This window comes from Lepidochelys kempii, chromosome 1 (assembly GCF_965140285.1).
Source record: "Lepidochelys kempii isolate rLepKem1 chromosome 1, rLepKem1.hap1, whole genome shotgun sequence".
Classification (NCBI taxonomy): Eukaryota; Metazoa; Chordata; order Testudines; family Cheloniidae; genus Lepidochelys; species Lepidochelys kempii.
In genome coordinates, this window is record NC_136380.1 from 138,838,774 (window position 1) to 138,858,645 (window position 19,872).

Below are 19,872 nucleotides of genomic sequence, written 5' to 3' on the forward strand. Positions count from 1 at the left end.
CAAGCCATAACATAATCAGAATCTGTAACTGTTCACTGTGCCATTTTGCTGTTCCAGCCATGGTGAATGTGCCCCCCCCACCCCGGTCATGGGTGACCGCACTTTTAATGAAGTTTATGGCAGGCTCATGTTGGGAAAAGAGATAGCTAGTCGAACAATGGCCCTTCCCCATAGCACCACGGGAAGCCGTTTTCACTCCCAAATTGTGGATGCTCTCATGTGGGGCCCCAGTCCCCTATCAGCTACTTTAAACTACTTGCCAACCAATGCCGAGCACAGTAAAGGCAGATTAATGGCTGCATGGTTTGGCGATCCGGAATGTGTGTTTGGGGGGGGTCTACATGCCCTCTTTTATTTTTTTCTTGTAGGAGCACTTTTAATGAGAACTTCCCCCATTTCCCCTAAGTGACCCTATGTGATGTCCATCTCCTGGGGATAACAGTGACGGAAAGGAAGGAGACGCTGCAAGCGTCTGGGTATAGACCTGGTCCTTCTGCTGTTATGTTGTGTACCGCAATGATGCCAGCAGAATTGATTCAGGAGTTGCATGGGAAAGTGTGCTACCATGGTGGAAGAAATAAGACTGCCCTGCCCAGAAACCTTCTACAAAGGATCGCAGAGTACATCCATGAAAGTTTCCTAGAGATATCAATGGAGGATTCCCGGGCTATCCCAGTCCACGTAAACAGTCTTTTCCGAGGGTCACTCTCTGCATAACTGGAGCAGCCTCTTGTAAGCAGAGAACCACAGCACCTCACTTGTTCTTCACAGTAAACATTCAATACCGCCAAATGTGTGCGCCCGCTAAAGTTTAACTGGACTTTGATTGTAACTGTATACTCACCAGAGGTGTCTTCCCCAGTATCACGGCTGGCCACTGTGATGTCCTGCGACCCACAGGGCTCCAGGGTTAAAAATATTTCCTGGCTCTCAGGCTGAATGGATCCACTGCTCGCCTGTCTCCCATTCTCCTCTTCTGCATCCACCATATCATCCTTCTTGTTGTCCCTAGACTCTCACACCTGTTGCTTGTGGGGGTGCTGGTAGGATCACCCCGGAGAATCGCATGCAGCTTGTTGTAGAACTGGCATGTGTGGGGTTCAGCACCAGAACAACTGCTTGCCTTCCTTGCCTTCTGCTACGTTTGGTGAAATTCTTTTATTTTCACATGGCACTGCTGTGTGTCCCTCGTGTAGCCCTTCTCCCCCATTCCACGAGTGTTCTTTGCATAGATGTCAGCGTTTCTTCTGCTGGATTGGAGCTCTGTCTGCACAGACTCTTCTTCCCACACAGCGATGAGATCCACTAACTCCTGTGCAGACCAGGCTTGAGCGTGTTTGGAGCATGTAGTCTCCATGATCAGCTGTGCTCAAGCTGGCATGCTCCCAGTGCTGATCAAACGGGAAATGGGAAATCAAAAATTCCCAGGGCTTTATCAGGGGAGGGGCTGTTTCCTGTGTACCTGGGTACAGTGCAGCAGAGTTGAGAATGATCTCCAGAGCGATCACAGATGAGCATTGTGGGACACCACCCTGAAGGCCAATTAAGTCTAATTACACAATGCTGTGTCTGCACTACCTCACAGTTGACCCATTTAAATGGAATTAAGTGCTACACCTCTCGCAGAGGTGGATTACAGAAGTTGACGTTAGAGGCAACTTAGGTTGGAGTAAAGGACCTGGTAGTGTAGACACATACATTAACAAGTTGACTTAAGGCGGCTTTCTTTGACCTAACTTTTTAGTGTAGACCAGGCCTTAGAAAATGTTTCCTGAGCTCCACCTGCACATACAAGGTTCAGCATTGACATGTGTCATAAATATAAAGGGAAGGGTAAACCCCTTTGAAATCCCTCCTGGCCAGGGGAAAGCTCCTCTCACCTGTAAAGGGTTAAGAAGCTAAAGGTAACCTCGCTGGCACCTGACCAAAATGACCAATGAGGAGACAAGATACTTTCAAAAGCTGGGAGGAGGGAGAGAAACAAAGGGTCTGTGTCTGTCTGTATGCTGGTTTCTGCCAGGGATAGACCAGGAATGGAGCCTTAGAACTTTTAGTAAGTAATCTAGCTAGGTATGTGTTAGATTATGATTTCTTTAAATGGCTGAGAAAAGAATTGTGCTGAATAGAATAACTATTTCTGTCTGTGTATCTTTTTTGTAACTTAAGGTTTTGCCTAGAGGGGTTCTCTATGTTTTTGAATCTAATTACCCTGTAAGATATCTACCATCCTGATTTTACAGGGGGGATTTCTTTATTTCTATTTACTTCTATTTTTTATTAAAAGTCTTCTTGTAAAACACTGAATGCTTTTTCATTGTTCTCAGATCCAAGGGTTTGGGTCTGTGGTCACCTATGCAAATTGGTGAGGCTTTTTATCCAACATTTCCCAGGAAAGGGGGGGTGCAAGTATTGGGAGGATTGTTCATTGTTCTTAAGATCCAAGGGTCTGGGTCTGTAGTCACCTAGGCAAATTGGTGAGGCTTTTTACCAAACCTTGTCCAGGAAGTGGGGTGCAAGGTTTTGGGAAGTATTTTGGGGGGGAAGGACGCGTCCAAACAGCTCTTCCCCAGTAACCAGTATTAGTTTGGTGGTGGTAGCGGCCAGTCCAAGGATAACAGGTGTAATATTTTGTACCTTGGGGAAGTTTTGACCTAAGCTGGTAAAGATAAGCTTAGGAGGTTTTTCATGCAGGTCCCCACATCTGTACCCTAGAGTTCAGAGTGGGGGAGGAACCTTGATAACATGTTTTTATATGATGGCTTGTTTTGGCCTGTTCTACAGGACTCTCTCTGTAAGAAGTAGCAGTGAGTGGAACCTTTTGTGTGCTTTGCTGAGCTCTTTGCCTTGGTGATGGAACAGTGTGGAACATTTGTTTTTATGTGGCTATTGAAGCTGATAGTAAATATTATCCATGTCATGGCAAGTTTTTCATAAAGAGTACCAGACTATAGTCCTCCTAAGACAAATACAACTTTATGGCCCTGAGTCAGCAAAGTATCTAAGCTTGTGTGACTTTAAACCCATGGGAGTTCCATTTATTTCAGTAGGACTAACTAGGGGTTAAAGTTAAGCATTTGCGTAGGTATTTTGCTGTAAAATGGAACATGTATCACAGAAGATTACTATAATATTCTTAAATTATTTTGCTTATGGAATCCTAAAGTGGAAACAGAATGGCCATCATTTGACTAAGGTAAAAAAGCAAAGTGATTCTGTATTTATTGATCTTGATAGGAAAAAGCACCTCCCTTGTGATTACAGCTGGGTTTTTAAAAAATAATTTGTTGGAAAATTTTCCTTTTAAAAAAAATCAATGACATTGTTCAAAAATAGAGAAATGTTGACCCAGGTCATCTTATGACTCCCCCCACCCCTCCCCGCGCTATCAAACAGCACAACTCACCTACATTTCCCGCAATCCTCCCTGCCATAGTGCACATACAGAGCTAAAAACACCCATCTCATATCAGCCATGGGACCCTCCTTTGGTTCACCAAGCTGTTCACAGTGAAATACAGAAGCATCTTTCCCCAAATCCCTGTACGGTATCCTTCCCTGTCTGCTGTTCCGTGCTTGAATCAGAGAACATTAGTCAAGATTTTCAAAGCTGATTGAGACAGATACCTCTGTAATTTGAATGGAAGTTGTGAGGCTACTTGCCCTACTCTGCTTTGAAAATCTTAGCCATCAGTTTTACTCACCCTCTGTGTAATGACTAGAAATCTAATAGTTTCTATTCCCTTTATCCTCCTCATAAGGCTCAAAGACTCCACAGTCTACATAGAGATTTGTTATAATAAACGTACTTCTATAATGGTTTCAATCCAAGAATCTCAAAGCACTTTCTCACTATAAATTTAGCCCCTGAGGTGGGAAGTTATAACCACCCTCATTTTAAAGATAGAGAAGCTGAAGCTAAGAAAGGCTAAATGACATGTGCCAGGTGGAGGACATCGTCTGTGAAAGAGCTGGGAACTCTAGAGAGTTTTTCCTTTCCAGCATGCACCTTAACCCCATCCACTCAACTCAAAACTGTCCCTAGAGCCATAGTAGCACAGTATGGACAAAGTGAGGGGATGCTGGGTCAAGTGAAACTTGTTGTTAGAACCTCAGCTTAGAGTTACCAGGCTTGCAAAGATCTGTAGCCATTTTAAATGAGCACAAAATTCTAATAAAATTTAAAATTAATCAGTAGTGGGGATCTTCAAGTCTTTCCCTCCTGGAAATTAGAATAAATTTATTCTATCATATTACTTGTTGCTTTTAATTTCCAGAATTTAGTTTGTCATGTAAGCAGCTGAGATTAATTTTGATAAATATTTTATTGTCTTTTTAAACTCTGGACACTAAAAGTTCATGCTTGGATGATTGTGCATTTACATAGAGTTAAGGGAGACTTTGTCACAAGAGCCATGGTTCATATAAATTTATTGTGTTTTTTATGCAGCAGAACCATTTTATTGTAGCCAGGATCCACATAATTTTACTACCTATTACATATTTTATTTTGGTGTAAAAAGTTAGGAGGGAAGGTTTAATGAAAGTAAGTGCAAATCCATTTCTGAACTGTATTAAAATACTAATCTATATTGGGATAACCAACATTTAAAAACATTTTGTATAATAAAAGATTAATAATTTCTTTAATAACATAATACATTATAGTTGATATGCTCCACCTTCAGTTTTGATTTTCAGAGTATGTGTTGGCTCTGACACAGAAAGATTCAGATACACTTGCAATTTCTGTTACAGGAAAACCTTTCCCCTGTTGTGTACCATCAAGAGAGGCTATAGGTGAATTGGGGCATTTAATGTCATGTGCCTTGCCTGATTCACTGAGATTTAATGAGAGTTAATATATTTTTGTCCACACTTTTTAACAGTTCTGCTGCCTATCAATCTGCAGTTTTTGGTCTCCATGATACAAATATTGTAACCTACTGAACTAAGGTAACAGTGCATGGCTGCATACAATAGAGATAGAACACTCCAACTTCTGTGCTGCTGCAAAACACATGGCTTTAGCACTTGAGCTAAAGCAGAAATCTCAATTAACTGTCAGTACTACAAAGATTTATATTCTCTTTTCAGTTCAACCTCTAGAAAATTAGACTTTTACAAGTGGATGAATACTTGAGTTGATCTGATCTCAGAGTCCTCGCCAGATTCCAACTTGGATAATTATGTTCTGTCTATATAAAACTCTTCTTTTAATTTCAATTGCATATTGGAAAGGAAGGATATTGTAGTGGCTCGATACAAAACTGAGGGTCAGAGCATCTGGGTTATACTGACAGCTATGCCACAGACATTTTCTAAAATTTTTCATAGATATGTTGAAAGTAGAAGATAATGGACAAATGAGCAGAGATATTTAGATTGATATTTAATGCATTTAAAGAAACGTGACTTTTGAAAAAGAAATATATTAAAAAAAAAAAAAGGAATCCTAATGTTCATTAAATTGATATTATTACCAAGATACTGATTTGCACCAAACAGAAGACAGACTCTGTGGAAGCTTTCCCACACTTGTGTGGGAAGACTGACAGACACACATGACTGCCTTTGAGTGCTAGGTGAACCTCATGTTACTTGAGAAGTTGATATGTTTTCTCATTTGCTTGACTGTAGGGCCAGGTCTACACTACCACTTTGGTATAACTTACATCGCTCAGGGGTGTGAATACACCACTCTCTGGAGTGACATAAGTTGCAGAACCTAAGCGCCTGAGTGGACAGGGCTATGTTGGTGGGAGATCTGTTCCTGCCATCATAGCTATCACCTCCTGTGGAGGTGGATTTATTATGCCAATGGGAGAGCTCTTTCCTGTTAGCATAAAGTGTTTTCACCAGATGTGCTACAGCGGCACAGCTGCACCAATGTAGTGCTTCTAGTGTAGACTAGTCCTAAGAGGCAAAAGTGGAAAAAAATAAATAACATTGTGGACTAAGTCCTGCTTGTCTCAATCAGGTACTTTAATTCTATTGATTTCAATCAGATTAGGCACCTGAATAATAAAATTAGGATGGCCCATGTACAGCTGTGTTTCAGAGGGTGACAAGTCTTAATATCCAAATGCAGGTGAGCTGATACTCTGGGAAAATATATGAAGCAGTTAAGCAGATAAGAAAACAATGGATTTATAAAGGATGTTAATTTTCAAATATAGCTTTTTAGGAAGCCTTTTAAATTAAGGGTAAAAATGTTGACATGCTTTTTATTGCTACATTCCCAGTCTAATGAGCTATACCTGTGTATTAAAATCTCACTACCTAATGCTGTATTTGCTCACACAAGTTGAATTGACCGTTTTTGTATAAATTTGATACAAACTAGTTCATGTGAGAAAGAAATACCTCAAATAATTCCAAATTGATGAATGTTTTTTGTCAGGTCATTGGCCAAATAGGAAGAAAAAGAATGGAAGGAGGTTTCAAAATATATTACAGCTTCCTCTCTTTTATCTGCAAGGACTTATTACACTATCTTAAATACGTGTTAGAAAATTTAGTTTAGTGAAGACACTTGGGTTTCCTTTTTAAAGGAAAGGTAGAATCAAACATCAACAAATTGAGTTGTTAGGAGCCATCAGAAATGTGGAACCCCTGTTTTCCTGAAAACAATTTCCTGTTGCCTGTGTTTAGAGACTTTTGAATATCTTTCAGGACAGAGGCCTTCTGAATTTTCCAACGTGCTTCTCATTGGATGATCCAGTCACGTCTTCAGCAAAACATGCAGAGAGGGAAGATAGGGGATTTGTTTGTACAGTTGTCCTATCTGAAATAGGAAGGGCTAAGCACAGAGGAACTGGATTCTTTTCACCAACATAGCTCTGTGAAAACCGTTTTAAATATAGCAAGTGTATCTGCAATCTTGCAAGTTCTTCCGTCACTAATTCATTAGTGTAAATCAATGTAATGTTCATAACCAGCCCTGGCTCAAAATATTTGAAATCTTTTGTCTAACCATGCTGGCCACACGTAGGGTGACCAGACAGCAAATGTGAAAAATCAGGACGGGGGTGGGGGGTAATAGGAGCCTATATAAGAAAAAGACCCAAAAATCGTGACTGTCCCTATAAAATCAGGACATCTGGTCACCCTAGCCACACATCCTAACTTACCATTCTTTGTAACTTCTTTTTATAATATTTTTGCACAATCTGTTTTCTGTTACCCCAGCTGTAAGAATCTTTTCATTGTCTGTTTATTGCTAACAGTGTTCTGCCTATGTTCAGAGATTGTATCTATGAAACTACAGTATGCACAATATTTCCTTCTTCTTTTAAATCTAACTCTACAATATTCTTTTAAAAAAATCCTTGAAAACCTTCATAAATATGTGAGATCCTTTCTGGGATATGTTAAATTGCAGATGTAATAATATTCAGTATTGGCATCTTTTTACACTGTTCAGAACTTTTTGAACTTTTTAAAAAATAAAGCAGTTGTACTCATTTGGCCACAAAACGATAAAATAAGATTGTGGAGGAGTACTTTTCTTCCTGAGACATAGAGGTGATGTGAAGCAGCCTCATTTATACATGACCCTCATTCTCAGGTCATGTCTACACTAGAGAATATTATGAAAAAATTCTTACCTGTGCTATGATCACTTTTAGTAGGAGATTGGTTTTGACTTAATGAAAGGACTGGTTTCTCATGCCTTTTTACTGGTGGGTGTTCTACAGTTCAGAAGGAATTGTATAAACCAGTGGTTCTCAACCAGGGGTACATAGAGATCTTCTGGGGGTACATCAACTCATCTAGATGTTTTAGTTTTACAATAAGCTATATAAAAGCACTAGTGAAGTCAGTACAAACTAAAATTTCATACTAGCAATGGCTTGTGTATACTGCTCTGTATATTATACACTGAAATTTAAGTATAATATTTATATTCCAATCAATTTATTTTATGATTATATGGTAAAATTGAGAAAGTAAGCAATTTGTCAGTAATAGTGTGCTGTTACACTTTTTTTTTATTTTCATGTCTGTATCCTGGAGATGGCAGGAACTGTCTAACATGATCCCTAAACTCGGGAGTAATTTTTTGAACTGGGAGAACATTTCACACTCCCTCTTTTGTAATGAAATACCTATGCTTGATAAATTTCAGTTATTCCTGAATTTTAGCCATTTTTAGATGATTTAGGCAATGGATACTTTTGTGCACCCAGTGCATTGACAGCAATGCACATAGTGTTGTGCTGCTGTATACCATACAGTTAACCTCAGTCAAAAATGGAACCAGAAAAACCAGACTTTCGAGATGGTTTATCTCCATCCTTCCACTGGGTCCCCTGGAGGCAGCTGAATAACTAGCTAAAGTCTTAACATCTCTCTCACTCACACACCACCATTCCTCCCCCCCCCCCCATTTCCATCCTTACAAATAAAACTCCAGAGCTTTTTAGAAATCCATTTAAATGTTATGCAAAAACTTTATTAAAATAATGATGTGGGCTGATGTGACGATTTCTAAAGCAAATGATTTGTTTTTCTTTCATCTGATGGCCTGCTGGGCAAGGGCAAACCTGTACTAAAGTTAATCACCCCCACCAAGGTGTATTCAGATGGATGGGGAAGATAGAAAATATTAATTTGACCTGAGAACAAGTGGATGTTTTCTGTCTCTTAACTTTTCAAAATGGGTTAGTTCACCTTCTAATGTAAAGACAAAACAGCTGTTATGCTTAAACAGAGCACACAATTTTTTTTTTATAGGGGAAAAGGCAACACGCCACAGTTATTCAGAATACAGCAATTAGCATATGCTTTTTAGTTACATACATATATACTATGCACACAGTTTTGCTAGTTGATGTTTATAGTTACCAGTTTAGAGTCTGGATTAATTTAGTGGCTAGCCAGATTGGTTGCAGCGGGGAGCTGGGTGTGATATATGGAATTTTTGTTTAATTCCTAAAGCTTGTAACATTGATGCAAAAACTTTTTCCGCAAAGGCCCCTCCCCCCCCCGACCATTATCGGGATCTGTTATTGGTGCTGTTAGTTTTAGTGGGAAATACTTTTACCCATTTTGAAAAGGAATTAATTATTACTAACAAGCACTGAAATTCTTTTTTACTTTTTGGCAATTTGTTAATAAAATTAATCTGAACCCTCTGCCAGGGCCCAAGCCTCCACTGTTGCATCATGGGTTGCCAGTGAGGGGGTTGTGCTTTATTTTGTGCACACCAAATGCAATTCCTTACCTATGTTATAACATCATCCTCTATGTTTTTCTATTTTGCCATTTGTTTTAAGCTATTTAAGGTTCCTATAAAATGTATACTGTATATAGCCAAAACATAACCAATTATATAGCACAGTACCCATGTACAACAAAGCTGTTGCCACTCATTAATTATGTGTATTACATTAGCAACTAGGAATCCCAGTCTGGGCTCCATTGTGGTGGGCAAAGTAAAGGAGGTTTCAGAGTAGCAGCCGTATTAGTCTGTATCCACAAAAAGAACAGGAGTACTTGTGGCACCTTAGAGACTAACAAATTTATCTGAGCATAAGCTTTCATGAGCTACAGCTCACTTCATCGAATGCATGCAGTGGAAAATCCAGTGGGGAGATTTTATATACACAGGGAACATGAAACAATAGGTGTTACCATACACACTGTAACGAGAGTGATCAGGTAAGGTGAGCCTGTTTCAGTGAGTTTGAGGTAGGTGACAGGTGGGCAAAACAGACAAGCTGGATGTGGGAGTATGAGACAACAAAATGAATAGAGTAGAGCAAAACAGGAGAAACCACAGCTTCCTACTTGCTTAACCAGTGAAAGTCCAAATGGTGACTCTCTCATCAGTTCTCTGCCCAGCCAGTCAACCCAATGCCATTCAATAAATATCTCTGATTCCACCTGCTCCTGCACTTTCACCTGCTGCTCTCCTTCTAGGAAACAAGCCTCAGGGTATGTCTATACTGGCAGAGTTACAGCGCCATTCAGAGAGCGCTGAAGGGAAACCGCTGTTGTGGATCAATACGCTGCTCACTCTGACTAACACATCACAAGTGGCAGTGGAGTTGTTCCTTAAACTACAAAGGCAAGAGGAGTGCAACATTGATCTCACCACACGTAGTAGCTCTGACATGAGATTGCTTGTGGCATTCATGGAGGTGCTGATCACAATGGACCGCCGCTTTTGGAGTTGGGAAACCAGCACTGAGTGGTGGGATGCACGTCTGGGATGACGAGCAGAGGCTGCGGAACTTTCAGATGAGGAAAGCCACACTCATGGGACTGTGTGATGAGCTGGCCCCAGCCCTGCAGCGTAAGGACACGAGAATGAGAGCTGCCCTGTCGTTGGAGAAACGTGTGGCGATTGCACTGTGGAAGCTGGTTACTCCAGACTGCTACCAATCGGTCGCTAACCAGTTTGGAGTGGGAAAGTCGACCATTGAACTCATGTTGATGGAAGTGTGCAGGGCCACTAATTGCATCCTGCTCCAAAAGACCCTGACTCTGGGCAACGTGCGTGACATTGTGGATGGCTTTGTACAAATGGGCTTCCCTCACTGCGGAGGGGTAATAGATGGCATGCATATTCCAATTCTGGTACCAGACCACCTAGCCACCAAGTACATTAATCAGAAGGGGTATTTCTCTATGGTTCTCCAGGCGCTTGTGGATCACTGTGGGCGTTTCACAGACATTAACGCAGGCTGGTCTGGAAAGGTGCATCATGCACGCATCTTTTGGAACACTGGCCTGTTCAGGAAGCTGCAAGCAGGGGCTTTCTTCTCAGACCAGAAGATCACTGTAGGGGAAGTCAAAATGCCCATTGCGATCCTGGGAGACCCTGGCTACCCCTTAATGCCGTGGCTTATGAAGCCATACACGGGGCACTTTGACAGCAGCAAGGAGCTGTTCAACAATAGGCTGAGCAAGTGCAGAATGACTTTTGAGTGTGCTTTTGGCCATTTAAAGGCCCGCTGGTGCTGCCTCTTTGGGAGGCTGGACCTGTCCGATAACAATATTCCTATGCCTATAGCCACATGCTGTACACTCCATAATATTTGTGAAGGGAAGGGTGAAAGCTTCATTCAGAGCTGGACTGTTGAGGCTCAGTGCCTGGAGGCTGAATTTGAACAGGCAGAGACCAGGGCTATTAGAGGGGCACAGTGTGGGGCCATAAGGATTAGGGATGCCTTGAAGCAGAAATTTGAAGCTGAAAGCCACTAATATTTGTTGCTATGCTTGGGAGTGCAGTGCTTGTAATGCTAGGAGATTATTGTGATTGGTGCAGATGATTATTTCTGAAGTTTTAAAAAATTGCCTGTTGCTTTGCAGAGCTGTGTTTGCTTTCAATTAATAGGATAAAGATTGCTTTCAAACCAACACAATTATTTGATTAAAAAACAACCACCAGAGGAGAGAGACAAACAAAAAACACATCAGCACTATGGGGGAAGGGAGAAGGGAGGATCCCAGGAGGAGGTGGGATCCCGAGACGGTTAAAGATTTGTATATGTCCAAGTATCATATGCAGCCTTCTCCTTTGGAGTATTTACTGCGGCGTGTACTGTACTTCAGCAGGGCTAAACTGCAGAGAGACGGGTGTTGAGTACTGGGAGTCCACAGGGCTGGACTGTGACAGGGGAGGAGTGGAATGCCATGGGTATAGACTGGAGCCAGGAGGTTGATAAGAGTGTGTTGGCGGTGTCTGGGGGCGCATGGGAAAGAGTCTTGCAACAGCGGCTGCAGGGGAGGGCGGGTGCAGAGCTGCTCAGTTTGCAGTGCTAGTATCACCTGGCGCGTGTCCGCTCTATAATGTTTAAGAGCCGCTCCGTGGCTTCATTCTGGCGCACTGTGTTCTCCTTTCGTTCCCTCTTTTTCACTGTCCCACCACTCCTCTTGTTTTTTGGCCATGGAGTGCATCATGACCTCACACAGAAAGTCCTCTTTAGTTCTTCGTGGCCACTTTCTAATTCTGCACAGCTGTTCAGCTGACGATAACCAAGAGGGAGTCTGGGCTCCCAAGATTATATCTGTGAAGCCAAAATGCAACATTTTACAGAAGCAGTATTATTTGCAACACACAGACCACTGATTCAGTGATTTAAAACACAGCCACTAGTCACATATCTGTCGCTAACTGACTGACCCAGGCAAGCACACATGAGCCACAAGACCCCCAAAATGGTGAGTTACCCCTGGGGCTGGGGAAATCAAAGTTCCAGGACCATACTGTACACGGGGCCCGTGACTCTTGGAGCCAGCACTGTGGGGGGCCCGAAGATCAACACTGCTATGTTTATCCCCACAGCATGAGCCTGAGTCAATCAGTCCAGGCTCTGAGACTTGCTGCTGTGGGGTTGTTTTTTGTTTTGTTTTGCTGGGTGGACATACGCTTAGTTTTGGTCTGCATTTCAAACTTGCCCATAGAGAATGTTTATTTACCTGAAGGCCAGGTGAACTGAATGAACAAAAAGTAAATTTGTCTTCTCCGTAGACAAGGATGTTGAGGTCTAATAAACAGAGTAGGTGAATTTGCACAAATAGTTGCTAACTTGTGCATGTGTTTGAGAGAGGAGTTTAATTTCAAGCCTGTCTAATGTTTCACAAAAATATTTTGCTGCAATAGTTTTAGGGTATTTATGCTTTTTATTTTGTAGTTAGAATGATTATCTGAATTATTGTTGGACAGAGATAGTGATAATTAATACCTCCTATTTATAGTGCAGCTTTCACCCCAAAAAGCTTTCATAGACTGTATGCTCACAGGGATCGTTTCACCTACTAATGAAATGTAGTCACCTCTTGGGTGGAAACATGTTAACTATTTTATAGCAGCAAAGCTACACTGCAGTGTTTTTTGAAGGAGTAATAAATAACTACTTATCTATTTGGGGGGGAGGGATAGCTCAGTGGTTTGAGCGTTGGCCTGCTAAACCCAGGGTTGTGAGTTCAATCCTTGAGGGGGCCATTTAGGGATCTGGGGCAAAAATTGGGGATTGGTCCTGCTTTGAGCAGGGGGTTGGACTAGATGACCTCCTGAGGTCCCTTCCAACCCTGATATTCTATGATTCTATTTTAAATTCAGCAGTATTCAGGTATACAGAGTGACCTGAACTGAATTGCTCACTTTTAATAAAGCGCTGCAAACAGACTTGTGAGTTTTTAGTTCTAGAAGACTTCTCTACTTCAATACGCAATGCAAGTTTCCTAAGAGGAAAGAGCGAGAAGTATTTTACAAAGTGTGTATTTTTTCTCCTTTAGGTCACAGAACTTTGTGGGGCAAAACGTGTGGGTTATTTTGGTCCGGCTCAGTTTTATGTTGCTTTGAAACTAATTGCTGCAGCGCAGTCTGGCCTTCCAGTACGGATAGAGAGCATTAAGAGTGGTAAGTAGCTCACTTTGCTTAGTGAGCTATGAACTTGTTCTTTAATTTCTTTAACATTCATTGTACATTATTTGCTTCAGTTAGTTTTTCTTCCAACCTGTTTGTAAAGCAAAATCCTATTTATGTTATAAATATATAATATATAATAATATTTTAGGGGGAGGAAGGGAAGAGGTGAAGGTAGTTTTATAATCCATCAGTTATGGGTAGAAATTTACAATGAAATTCTTGGGTTCTATGTGCAGAGTTGTTACATGGATAGAAAAGTACAAATTGCTTCTGCATCCATAAAAGCATTATAGAAATAACAGGACAGTTGACAGTCATCATTGTGGGTCCATTTTTGCCACCCTCACTCATGCTGTGTGGTACTTTAGACTTAAAAGTTCTGCTCCGGCTGATCTCTGCAACTACATGGAGTCTATTGAAGTTGGGGCTCCTTGGGAAGTCAGAGGTCTGTCTGTGCAGAACACCTTGCCAGAATGGGGCCGTTCTTTGCAAGTAGACCTGTTGAAATGAATGGGTACAGGTAGCAAAATCACTCCCTTTGTCAGTAAATGTTACATCAGGAGTTCTCAAACTTAACTGCACTATAACCCCCTTCTGACAACAAAAATTACTCCAGGACCGGGGACCAAAACCTGAGCCGGCCTGCGCCCCACCACCCTGGGTGGGGTGGGGTGGGGTGGGGGGAGGGGAAGGAAAGCCAAAGCCCAAGATCTTCAGCCCCAGTCAGGGGGCCCTGCCACCCAGGGCTGAAGCCGTGGGGTTTTGGTTTTGGCTTTGGCCCTGAGTGGTGGGGCTTGGGCTTTAGCTTTTGCCCCAGACTCCAGCAAGTCTAATGCCAGCCCTGGCGACCCCAGTAATATAGGGTGGCGACCCACTTTGGGGTCCCGACCCACAGTTTGAGAACCACGGTGTAAGAGTGTCCATTGGAGATTATTTCAAACATATTTTCTGTTCAGATTCTATTGTAACTTGATGTTAAGTACACCCTGTCTGCAAAAAAAATATTTTTTAAAAGAAACTTTTTAAAAATCCCAAGTGGATAGGCTGGAAGAACATTTTTACTGGTGAGATCCTAAAAAATGGAAATAATTAGATCCATGGTGCCACCTGCACTGCCAGCCCAGAAGCAAAGGATTTAAACTTTAAAGTGGGCGCCTCAAATTTTGATCCTCTTCTGGGCCTGTTATGTCTGTTTGACATAGAAACTATGTAGTGACAATCCAGTTTAGCACAGCTTTTGCTGAACTCCCACTAACTAGGGATCCATCCAAAGGCATCTGATGTAATGAAGTGATTTTAGTACTAAAATGTAAACTGCTTCAGGTAGAATAGGAATTCCAAGCTCTCACTTCCATAGCTATCTTGTGCCATTTTGTCATTCTTGATCTTTCTCTTTGACTGAAATATTATTCTTGAAATCCTTGAAAAGAACTCACTTGGGTGTCAATCAGAATCAAGGCATTATTAATTAGGATAGGTTTTCAGTTGAACTAGAGTTATCAAGGTATTTATATTGATCTTGCAGAAATAAGCTTTAGCCTAGGAAACATACAACATGGCAGTGCCATATTTGAAAACCTTACTGTGTGTGCTTTGTAGCAGGATCACAGATTTTGATGCCTTTTTTACTTCCAATTGAAACTTTAATTTTTTAAAACTATCCCCATGTGTGGGTGTGTGTTTTAATTTGCCATTATACCTTCAAAACTGCGTTTGATAGAGATTCCAGTTCCAAGCCTTTGTGATCTTCCACCAGTAAATCCAGACCACTGCATTTGTTGAGACTGCTGTTGTGTCTATGCATATTGGACCCTATTCTTCCTGCTATCTTTGCTATTGCATCATTGTGAGCCAGCAGGGGAGTGAAAATTAAATGGTCAAGAATCTTATCTAAAGAACTTCTAAGACTAGGCTCCTAAATATGTTGTTTGATCATCAAGCCTGAGAGCTGGGATTTTCACATTACTTCTGCCTTTGTTTTGAAGGTTACATTTAAAAAAAGAACAAACAACAAAAAAATCCAAACCAACAAGTAAACCATAAATCTGTCAAGGGGACATTATTAAATAGAAATTTTGGGGTGACTTTCGGTCAGATTCCTGCTCTGTCTATCCTAAGCATCTTTTTCGGACAATAAGGTTAATTTGAGGAGAAATTGGCTACTTCGGCAATCTGAATCAAGTGAGATTCAATGTGTATGTTTCACAAATACTGCATAGATTTGAATGAACAACGGTCTTTGGATTGATATCCCACTGACTTGCTGAAATGTTTCCAGGTTTCAAAAGCACTAACTACATTGTCCTCAGAAACACAGTAGAGCTGTTGGAATGGATGAGTGATGTACAGCAAAAGTAGATTGATTTCATAGCAACAGCTGTATGTATAAGTGATTGTAAAGATGCTATTGTGTTTTACTTGATTCCAGGAGCCTTTATTCTGTTTGTTTTGTTGTATTGATCTTATAACTTACTATGTGGAGAAGTGGAAGTTTGCAACAATAGGATGATAAATTTCCTTAGAACAGTATTTGATTATTGGATGATGCATGAGGTTATAAGTGTCACTCTTCAGTTCTTCTGAGCTATGGTAAATGGTAGCATTTCTGATACCACAGTCTTACTAGGCTTTGAATCAGTCTGTTTAACTTGGTGCTTTTTTTTTCTGTTCTAGTGACAGCATGGAGCATACAGTGATCTTGCCCTAATAAATTGATTGCTCCCATAATTTCTTCTGGAAACTACTTGTAAACAACAATGAACAACATATGTAATGGTGCTGGCTAGGGTTCAGACCAGAAATGAGTTTGAGACTTGGCTTCGTACTGTGAATGAGGCACCTCTCTCTTTTTACAGTAATAAAATATCTAGTGAATATACCTTTGGATCATCATAATATTTGCTATTAAGACACAAAAGTAATTCCAGAAGTTCCATAGGTGGTTTTTTTAAAATTCTTAGTGCTATTTCTTATTTTATAGTTTAACTTTTAATTGGGTTTGCACTGCGGTACTGCTTCAAAGAATTTTAATATGCTGTAGTCTCATTTGAACTTCTCTTTCTTTCTTTTAATAAAGAATTGCCTCTTCCTCGGTTTATGGCACTGAAAAATGACATTGAAATGAGATATGGAAATGCAGCAGAAATACATGGAGTTAAATTTCAGATTCCACATGCAACCTTAGAAAAAAATTCCTTCAAAAGATCAGATGAAGGGGATAAAAAGGTAACAAGGCTCTATTTAAGGCAAATATATTAGTGAATAGCGCAACTTTACGGTCCCATCCTGCAAATAGTTACACTCACGCATGCTTATTCCATTAGTTCAGTGGGACTTCATGCAAGGTTAACTCTATATATGTGAATAATTATTGGCAGGATTTTGCTCTTATTTTGATATTCTCTTGTACCAACTGTATCCCAAGAGGATTTTGTTTGCAAGAACTTTTATAGAATTATGTATTTTATAGAATTATGTATATGCCTATTATCTATCTATAAAATTCCAGGATTGTAACTCTGTCTGTCAATCTGAAGCGTAACATGTCTGTAAAATCAGTGTAATGTGATGGAAATGGCTACAAGCATGTTCGAGAGCTCTTTTTGTTTAGAATATCACCAGGTTCAATCATCACTGGGATTCAGGGTATGTTACCATCCAGTTTTTAAATTCTCAGCCATTTTAACAAATTACATTAATTGTGACACAGGTTTTCAGCTATAGTAAGGCATGTGTCTGTCATGCCAAGAATCCTAGACCATTGTGATATCAGAAGTAACTCAATCAATCACTACCCTTACTCTACAGCAAATTTGCATGCAACAGTTTTATTGGTTGTGTGAGGGAGACTGTACAGATGATAGATCACTTGGTTCAAGTGTTGCAGTTCAGCTCACGCACAAATCAACACAACTTGCCCTGTGTCACAAACTCAGAGGACTCGTGCTCTCTCTCGGCTCTGTATGGTCCCTGGGAGGAACCCCCTTCAGTATGACAGCCCTTCTCGGTGGTTTACTCTCTCTCTGGGGTTAAGCCATAGGCCCCTCCACATCCTGGAACCTCACTTCTCTGAGGCTTCAGCACGCCTGTCTCCCCCTGGACCCCTTCAGGGAGTCCACTCGGTGTGGACCCCAGGGACCTCCACTCCCAGAGGGAATAGTGCAACCCTGATTTCTAGATTGCAGTGACTCTCAGCCAGCATAAAACAGGAGGGTTTATTGAGCATCTGAACCCAGCACAGAAAACTTTCTGGGCCCTTGGGCCTAGCAACCCTCAGCACAGTACATCTAGGTCTCTCCTGCATCCAGATGGGCTCTGCTGCTCCCCCTCCCCAGCCTAGAAGTCCCCTCCTTCCAGCTGATCGTCCAATATCATCTCCCCCAACAGCTCCTCCCCGTCCTTTTATCTTTGGTCCCAGTAAACAGGTTGCTTGGGCCCTCTTTCTTCCATCCTTTGTTCCCCACTGTCTGGAACCGGCTGGTCAGGTCACTGGGGTACTCTCTCCCCAGCCCTTTGTCCTCCCACTGCCCAGAACTGGTTGACAGCTAAGCTGGGGTGGACCTCCTGGTCACCAGGTCACCGGTCGCTAGGGTCCCCCATCTCTAGGCAGTTGTCTGGGGTCCTGGCTGCTAGGCGAGGTCACACCTGGTCCTCTGTAACAACAAACCCTCTTCCACCACCTCGTTAAATGCACAGCGCACAAGGAAACTGAGACCCACAGAGTATTCATGCAAAACACTAAGAAAATCCCCCACTTCGTTACACCCAGCAAAATGCACATATTCTTTCTCCCCCCACCCATATTTACCATAAAGTCATTCCTGTGGGTCATCTTTTGTTAGAGCTGTAATATTCTTTGCAAAGGTTCCTGTTCGAATGTTGTTTTTCAGAGACTTTGCTTATGTAGTTCAAGATTGTTGTTTTTTAGGGAGGGGAGAGAAGGATGCAGAGAGGCAAAGTAGAAAACTGCCTTGGTTTAAAAAACAACCAAACTAATGAGTCTCTATCATAAGCACAATCCCTAGTGATGACATAATTAATGAAAAGAGTGATGCTGGAAGGCTAAGAGAACAGACAGCCCTTCATGACTCCTGTCAAGCTGTCTGGAGTGGCTCAAGAGCGTGAGTACCAACATCAGGGCAGACTGTTAAGCAGGATACAAACCCCAGATTGGTTGTGTTCTTCGTGTATGTGCAACGTGCTCCAGGTGGCACATGACCAGAATTCATCCCTGAAATTGGTCCATTGGTTGGATCATTAGCTTCCCTGTCCCGGTATGCGTGCTGATGGGAAATGTGAGGTGAATGCTTATTCATGGCCCCTAGATTGGTTGTGAGTTCTATATTTAGATTTCAACAACTAATTATCAAGTGTGAACTCCTTAGGCACTATAACAGCCTTAACATGGAGTTAGACAGTCCCCTTGGATACTCCGATAATCTGGCTACCCAGATAGTGATAGATGGTCCCTAACACCAAAGATCACAGCACTATTCAAATTAGTTCCCTTTCCAAAGGACCAGTTGCTTACCCTTGGTCAATTGCACCTTAGATCTCACACCAATGGCAATGCTTTTAGCCAATCCTATGATCAACTATCTAAAGAATCATTAACTGGGAAAAGGAAATAAGAGTTATTTACAAGGTTAACATCAGATAAACATACAGTCTTAGGTTCCAAAAGGTGATAGAAGCTGCTGTAATGTACAAACTCTGTATGTCCTTTAGGGCTAACCCAGGCTAAGCAACTGGGATCCCTGACATATGCTTGGAAATCTTGCCCTCCTAAATTCCTAGCAACATAGAGATACAGCCCTGTTCTACACTACGAGTTTAAGTCGAATTTTGCAGCATTAGATCGATTTAACCCTGCACCCGTCCACCCGACGAAGCCATTTATGTCAACTTAAAGGGCTCTTAAAATTGATTTCTGTACTCCTCCCCGATGAGGGGATTAGCGCTAAAATCAACATCGCCGGGTCGAATTTGGGGGTAGTGTGAGAGCAATTCGACGGTATTGGCCTCCGAGAGCTATCCCAGATAGCTCCATTGTGACTGCTCTGGACAGCACTCTCAGCTCATATGCCCTGGCCAGGTAGACAAGAAAATCCCTGCGAACTTTTGAATTTCATTTCCTGTTTGGCCAGTGTGGCAAGCTGATCAGCACAGGTGACCATGGAGTCCCAGAATTGCAAAAGAGCTCTGGCATGGACCGAACGGGAGGTACTGGATCTGATCGCTGTATGGGGAGATGAATCCGTGTTATCAGAACTCTGTTCCAAAAGACTAAATGGCAAAATATTTGAAAAAATCTCCAAGGACATGAAGGACAGAGGCTATAACAGGGACCCGCAGCAGTGCCGCATGAAACTTAAGGAGCTCAGGCAAGCCTACCAAAGAGTCAGATGGCCGCTTCGGGTCAGACCCCCAGACATGCTGCTTCTATGATGAGCTGCATGCAATTCTAGGGGGTGCCCCTACAACCGCCCCAC

At 41.7% G+C, this 19,872-nt stretch overlaps 1 protein-coding gene across 9 annotated transcripts in view; it reads left to right on the forward strand.

Annotated features, from left to right (window-relative positions):
- The window catches only part of REPS2 (RALBP1 associated Eps domain containing 2), a 144,426-nt gene that overhangs the window by 25,815 nt on the left and 98,739 nt on the right, over nucleotides 1–19,872 (forward strand). For 8 of the 9 annotated variants that reach the window (XM_073356118.2, XM_073356140.2, XM_073356151.2 and 5 more), the window contains exons 2-3: nucleotides 13,249–13,372; nucleotides 16,458–16,606. The exons of the other annotated variant lie outside the window; for it this stretch is intronic. In XM_073356118.2, the coding sequence (XP_073212219.1) occupies nucleotides 13,249–13,372; nucleotides 16,458–16,606 (273 nt within the window). The remainder of the gene's footprint in view (nucleotides 1–13,248; nucleotides 13,373–16,457; nucleotides 16,607–19,872) is intronic. 9 annotated transcript variants of the gene reach the window in all.